General features: G+C 57.9%; 1 protein-coding gene across 2 annotated transcripts; it reads left to right on the top strand.

The window, feature by feature from the left end:
• The first annotated feature begins 1,283 nt into the window (after positions 1 to 1,283).
• On the top strand, positions 1,284 to 4,403 carry ACTA1 (actin alpha 1, skeletal muscle). 2 transcript variants are annotated; one of them, XM_051838163.2, is made up of 7 exons: positions 1,284 to 1,593; positions 2,374 to 2,514; positions 2,607 to 2,931; positions 3,162 to 3,323; positions 3,429 to 3,620; positions 3,740 to 3,921; positions 4,016 to 4,403. In XM_051838163.2, the coding sequence occupies exons 2-7, from the start codon at positions 2,386 to 2,388 to the stop codon at positions 4,157 to 4,159; spliced, it is 1,134 nt and encodes a 377-aa protein (XP_051694123.1). In that variant the 5' UTR covers positions 1,284 to 1,593; positions 2,374 to 2,385; the 3' UTR covers positions 4,160 to 4,403. The 2 variants fall into 2 exon arrangements, with proteins under 2 accessions (XP_051694123.1, XP_002722940.2); XM_002722894.5 differs by having other exon boundaries at positions 1,284 to 1,611.
• The last annotated feature ends 1,886 nt before the right edge of the window (positions 4,404 to 6,289 follow it).

Here is a 6,289-nt window from a genome sequence, read left to right as displayed (position 1 = left end):
ACTTGGGTCTGTACCGCATTGGTAATGTGCCCCTTAAAGCATGTCACAGAATGCATCATGGATGATTGTTTATAGTTGTACTTCCTACCACAGAACTGTTCTTGTCCCCTTCCTTTCGTCAGCTCCCCTCTTCTCCCAACCTGAGACAGGCACCAACCAGATCAGCTCCATTGACCCGCCCCTCCCGTCCCACCTTACCATAAGTAGATCCAGATTCTTCTAGAAAATCTGAAAGGCATATCCCCGTATATCAGTGATATAAATAGAACCTGCTGCAGGCTCTGCTAGGTGGTGACTCTCCAAGGTGGACTGGGAGGCAGCCTGGCCTTGGCCAGCATCATCCGCTAAATATAAAGATGAGTTTGTTCCGCTTTCGCATAAGGAAAAACTAGCACTCATCCCAAGTGCAATGTCCTCGTCCTCTCTACTGGGAGGAAAGTCCAGCCCCTCACCCATCGCCACCTCCATCACCTCCAGATCTAGCCAGTCCAGCCTGTGACCCTTGTCTTTCAGCCCCAGGAGAGGGACTCACGTTGTGAGTGCCACCCAGAATTGGGAGAGGAGGTGGGAAGAGGGTGTTCAGCTCAGCCTATCCCAAGCAGGGTCTGCCAGTCCTGGAGAAAGGGAGCCATCGCACCCTCACTCTCTTCAGGAGCTGGAGAGCTGACTGTGCCGCAGCCAGGCCCACAGCTCAGGGTGCCCTGGCTTCGCTCCTGATGGTGCCAAAGCCACTGCCTAGCCTGTCCCTGGGAGCCCCCGCACCTCCTCCCCACCCCTCCTACCCCAGCCTCCCGCTGCCAGTTGTCTACCCTGCGACAGCTGCGCGCCCTCCAGCCGCCAGTCACTCTATTCGTGATGGGGGAAGGGACCGGCTTGGGTCAGCCCTCCGGACACAGGGGAGCTCCGGGATGGGGAGGGGGAAACGGAAATGGAAATGGCTGGCAGCGCTGGGCTTGCCTTGTTCCTTGCCTGGGGTGTGGGAGTGGTGTTTCCAGGCCTCCCAAGCCCACCACTACACCCTGCTCTGTCTCCCAGTAACTGCACGTTGAAGTTTGAGTCTGAGTAAAGAACTCCCCCAGCGGGGTGAAATGCTAGTATGGGAAGCCAGCGGTTAGGCACCAGCCCGTGTGTGCAGAATGGACAAGGATGGGGAATCCGTTGGGACAGGTGCAGCTCTCCGAGCACAGGCTGACACAATGCACCCACGGGCGCACGCGGTGACCCTTGCCCCACCCTACCCCTCTGGCTGACAACTGAACCCAGCAGGGAGGGGCAGCCGTGCTGGGGAGACACTCCATATACGGCTCGGCCCGCGTTACCTGGGCTCAGGCCAGCCCTTTCCTTCTATGGTCAGCACAGGACACCCCGGGCGGGGGCATAGGGCACTAACCCGCCTAGGGAGGCGGCTGTAGTGCCCAACACCCAAATATGGTTCGAGAAGGGCAGCGACATTCCTGCGGGGCGGCGCGGAGGGAGTGCCCCCGGGCTATATAAAACCTGGGCAGGGAGACACTCGGTCACTGCAGCGGACAGCGCCGAGTGAAGCCTCGCTTCCCTCCCGCGGAGACCAGGGCCTGAGCCGGAGCGCAGCAGGTGTAGCCACCCGCCCAGGTAGGGCGGGAGTGGGAGAGCGGGACGAGGGGACAGGGTACCACTGAGCGCCACCTAAAGGACTCGGGGATCATGCAGCCGGCTCACCTGTGCCCCATGCACTTGGTTCGGTCCCCAGAGGCACAGAGCTTTAAAAAGGAATCAAGCATGCCAGCGGACCTCTGGAAACTTAGCTGCATTTATTTCTAGCCCCTTCGGGCTGGTGTACCTGGCACTGTGGATGCGCCTAGGGAGCGGGCGTTAACTAGGGAGATTGACTTCACAGAGGTTAACCATGCTTTGGTTCTCTGAAGAGAGAATCACTGGAGAAGAAAGGCAGCAAGGGCCACTGCTCTCTGGGCTGGCAACAGGTGCAAGGGTTCCCCATCTTGGATGGGGCACCTGGGCAGCCAATGGGCAGACAGCTCAGTGCCCCCTCCCTAACAAATGAGGCCCCGGAGGCGCACAGTGGGTGGGCACTAGGGCCTCGCTCTTGGAGCTGGTGGCCCGCAAAGCCTCAGGGAACCCTGTGCCCCTGGGTACCAGAGCGCAGGACTTCTCAGTTTGGTCTCGCGACCCTAGGCCCCTCTCCTCTGTGCGCTATAGCATTGAGCCCAGGAGCGACTGTTGGACCGGGCCCTCTGGCCGCCGCCCTGGCGGGAGGCAGAACCCTAGAGACCCGGAATGACTTTAGGGCGCTCTGGAGGGAGGGCGTCCGGGGTACGCCGCTGCCGAGGCCCCTCGGCTGACGCTCCTGCTTCTCCGCCAACTCTTTGATGGCAGAAACCAGACACCATGTGCGACGAAGACGAGACCACCGCCCTCGTGTGCGACAATGGCTCTGGCCTGGTAAAAGCTGGCTTCGCCGGCGATGACGCCCCTAGGGCCGTGTTCCCGTCCATCGTGGGCCGCCCCCGCCACCAGGTCAGCCCGCCGCTCGGTGGAGGGAGCTGGGCTGGGATCCCGGTGCCCGCCGGAACTGCGGTAACGGGTTTGCTGTGTCTCCCACCGCGCAGGGCGTCATGGTGGGTATGGGTCAGAAAGATTCGTACGTGGGCGACGAGGCTCAGAGCAAGAGAGGTATCCTGACCCTGAAGTATCCCATCGAGCACGGCATTATCACCAACTGGGACGACATGGAGAAGATCTGGCACCACACCTTCTACAACGAGCTGCGCGTGGCCCCCGAGGAGCACCCCACTCTGCTCACCGAGGCCCCCCTGAACCCCAAGGCCAACCGCGAGAAGATGACCCAGATCATGTTCGAGACCTTCAACGTGCCGGCCATGTACGTGGCCATCCAGGCCGTGCTGTCCCTGTACGCCTCCGGCCGTACCACCGGTGAGTGCCAGACCGGTTACGCACAGCCCAGGCGCGGATGAGTCCTCTCCCCAGTCCCCGACGCCCCGCCTGGGCCCCACGTCCGTCCGCATCCAGAGCTCTGGGAGAGGGATGGGGGGTGGGAGCAGTGCTCGCCCCCAGCCTCGAGCTTCCCCGGGCCCCGCGAGGACTCGGGACAGCGGCTGCGGGGAGCGGCCGGCCGCTCACGCAGCCGCCCCAACCCGGCGCAGGCATCGTGCTGGACTCGGGAGACGGTGTCACCCACAACGTGCCCATCTATGAGGGCTACGCGCTGCCGCACGCCATCATGCGCCTGGACCTGGCTGGCCGCGACCTCACGGACTACCTGATGAAGATCCTCACTGAGCGTGGCTACTCTTTCGTGACCACAGGTGCGCGGCTCCCGGGGCACCCAGGGTCGGCGAGGCAGCGGGCGCCAGCCCCGGGGTCCCCGCGCTGAGAACTCATTCCTCTCCTCCTGCCCCTGCCCCTCGCAGCCGAGCGCGAGATCGTGCGCGACATCAAGGAGAAGCTGTGCTACGTGGCCCTGGACTTCGAGAACGAGATGGCCACGGCCGCCTCCTCCTCCTCCCTGGAGAAGAGCTACGAGCTGCCCGACGGCCAGGTGATCACCATCGGCAACGAGCGCTTCCGATGCCCCGAGACGCTCTTCCAGCCCTCCTTCATCGGTGAGCGCCGGCCGCCCGTCCCCGGGGCCCGCCCCGGCTCTCCTGGGCCCGCGCCAGGCCCCGTGGCGCTCTAGTGCGCGCTGAGCCCGCTCACTGCTGTCCCCCTCCGCGCCCCGCAGGTATGGAGTCGGCCGGCATCCATGAGACCACCTACAACAGCATCATGAAGTGCGACATCGACATCAGAAAGGACCTGTACGCCAACAACGTCATGTCGGGGGGCACCACCATGTACCCCGGGATCGCTGACCGTATGCAGAAGGAAATCACGGCTCTGGCCCCCAGCACCATGAAGATCAAGGTGGGCCGGAGCCTGGGCTCGCGGGGCGGGCGGGCTCCGGGGGGTTGGGGGTCCGCTGGGGGCCTCCACCTTACTGACGCCCGCTGTCTTGCAGATCATCGCTCCCCCCGAGCGCAAGTACTCCGTGTGGATCGGCGGCTCCATCCTGGCCTCGCTGTCCACCTTCCAGCAGATGTGGATCACCAAGCAGGAGTACGACGAGGCCGGGCCCTCCATCGTGCACCGCAAATGCTTCTAGACGCGCGAGCTGTCCCCAGGCCGACAGATCTGCGGCTCTGGCAGGTGGCTGAGCTCCGGCCGCCGGGCGGGAGCTTCCTCCGTGACAACTTCCACTGCTGCCACCGCACACCCACGCACTGCTCGCCACGTGTACATACATTCACCTACTTTACCTCATTTTGTTATTTTTGAAACAAAGCCCTGTGGAAGGAAATGGAAAACTTGAAGAAGCATTAAAGTCACGTTCTGTTAGACTACCTGAAGTTGATTGTTGTGTTAATTTTCGGGGTGTGTGTTTGAGGGTGCGGGACGAGAGGAGGGACGCCACCCTCTCGGATCACTTTACACAGCACTCATCCAAATGACAAACGTCCTCTTCCTAGGCTCCCGCGCTGTTTGTCCCGATCGGGCCCTTTCCCAAATACCGGTGGGCGGGACGGTGGCGGGTCCCAGCGCTCAGCGCCGCGCTCGGCTCGGCTGAGCTGGAGCGGTTACCGGGCGCTGACCACGGTGCTGGGTCCAGAGCCGTGCGTCCGAGCGCATTTCCCTTCCGCTCCACCGAGGGCGGCCCTAACCGAAAGGCTTGCATTCTTGCATGCGACGAGGCAGTTTTCATTTGTGAGGGATTTCCAGATTGGGAAGTCCTTTGCTTCGTGCCAGGCTCCAGTGGCGTCAAGCAGAGTCTCCTTCCCTAGCTACAAGGGCGAGGAGGACCCAGCGAGCCCGCCGCCAAGAGCTGTGCTGGGGGTGGGGAGGGGGCGGGGGGTGGAGCGGACAGCCACGGAAGGCGGGCAGTGAAGCCACTGAGAGGTGCGGATCTGAGAAACAGCTGGGGAAACACTGCTGTACCCGCAATGCCCCAAAGGCATAAAGCAAACAGAATTTGGGTAAATTGGGCTTGAATTTCTATGGAAGAGTACGACCCGTTTTGTCGAGGAGCTTAATATTTCCTAGTCAGTGATCCCAAGAGGTGTGGTCCTTAAGGAAAACAGATTTGACTCGGAGAGGGTTGCAAATTTGTTTGCATGCGGCTTGAGGAGTAGAACTGACAAATGTGGCTGTATTATAGGCCACACAGCCATATGTTTATGCTGTCCACTGAACATGTATGGTCCCATCCAGGAGGAATAAGAGTTAAAAAAAAATAGGCTAACTTCCAGTCTTTCAGAGCAATCTAGCTTTTACTAATACGACTAACCATTAATAGGAATATCTGATAGGATAATACATAAGCGTATTGATCCTACTAAACGTGAACTTGTGTGTCTGTCTGAGTAAACAGCACACGTGTTCACAGCTGGCTATGCTGTGAAGCCCTTGTTAACCAGATCCCAAATCACTGACTTGAAATTTCAGTGAGATATCGGAGGAGGTAATGGCCCATTTCTCCTGTGATTGGGATCAGTAAGTGATTTGTGATAGTTTGGAACTGATGATTTTCATTATAATCTGGTAGCATTTCCTGGATCATCAATGTTTGTAAAACCTACCTATGACATTACTCTTCTACTGAGAAAAAGGGCAAAAACTATGAAATATGTGGTTCCCCCAAAATGAGTGTAATCCGGAAACTAACTTTCCTGCCATTTCTCTATGAAAAAAAAAAAAAACAATCATCATGCATTTATTAAGTGTTGTCCATCTTTCCTGCTTTTGTATTAGTTATGATTACAGGTAGTTGGTGAACTGTATTTCCTATATTACACCCAAATGAGATTTTACAGATGCTCCCTTGAAAGTTGTCTAGAGCCATTCCTCAATGTCTGATGGTATTCAGTTCCAGGCCCCTCGCCCCCATCCCAAAGACACCAAAATTCTTAAGTATCTCTTATAAAAACTGGCATGGTGTTTGCATATAACCTACACACATCCTCCCACGTACTTCAAAGCATCTTTGGATTATTTGGAAGACCTAATATGCTGTAAATTCTATACGAATAGTTGTTATTCTGTACTATTCAGGCAATAACATCAAGGAAAAAGGGTCTCTACAGGATAAGTGCACATACAACCATGGAAGCCTGGCTACATTTTCTGTCCACCGTTGGTTGAACCTAATAAATGAAACCCATGGATACAGAGGGGTAACTGTATTTGGAACTGTAAGAACATTTAAAAGCACAACAAAAATCTCCCCTAGAGACTGCTT

This window comes from Oryctolagus cuniculus, chromosome 13 (assembly GCF_964237555.1).
Source record: "Oryctolagus cuniculus chromosome 13, mOryCun1.1, whole genome shotgun sequence".
In the NCBI taxonomy this organism is placed as follows: domain Eukaryota; kingdom Metazoa; phylum Chordata; class Mammalia; order Lagomorpha; family Leporidae; genus Oryctolagus; species Oryctolagus cuniculus.
This window is presented reverse-complemented; position numbering and strand designations above follow the sequence as displayed.

Excerpts from the sequence above, each read along its gene's own strand:
- ACTA1 (XM_051838163.2), top strand. The coding sequence starts at position 2,386 with ATGTGCGACGAAGACGAGACCACCGCCCTCGTGTGCGACAATGGCTCT. Across the intron at positions 3,621-3,739 it reads CTTCCAGCCCTCCTTCATCG|GTATGGAGTCGGCCGGCATC; the intron begins GTGAGCGCCGGC and ends CGCGCCCCGCAG. Across the intron at positions 3,922-4,015 it reads CCAGCACCATGAAGATCAAG|ATCATCGCTCCCCCCGAGCG; the intron begins GTGGGCCGGAGC and ends GCTGTCTTGCAG.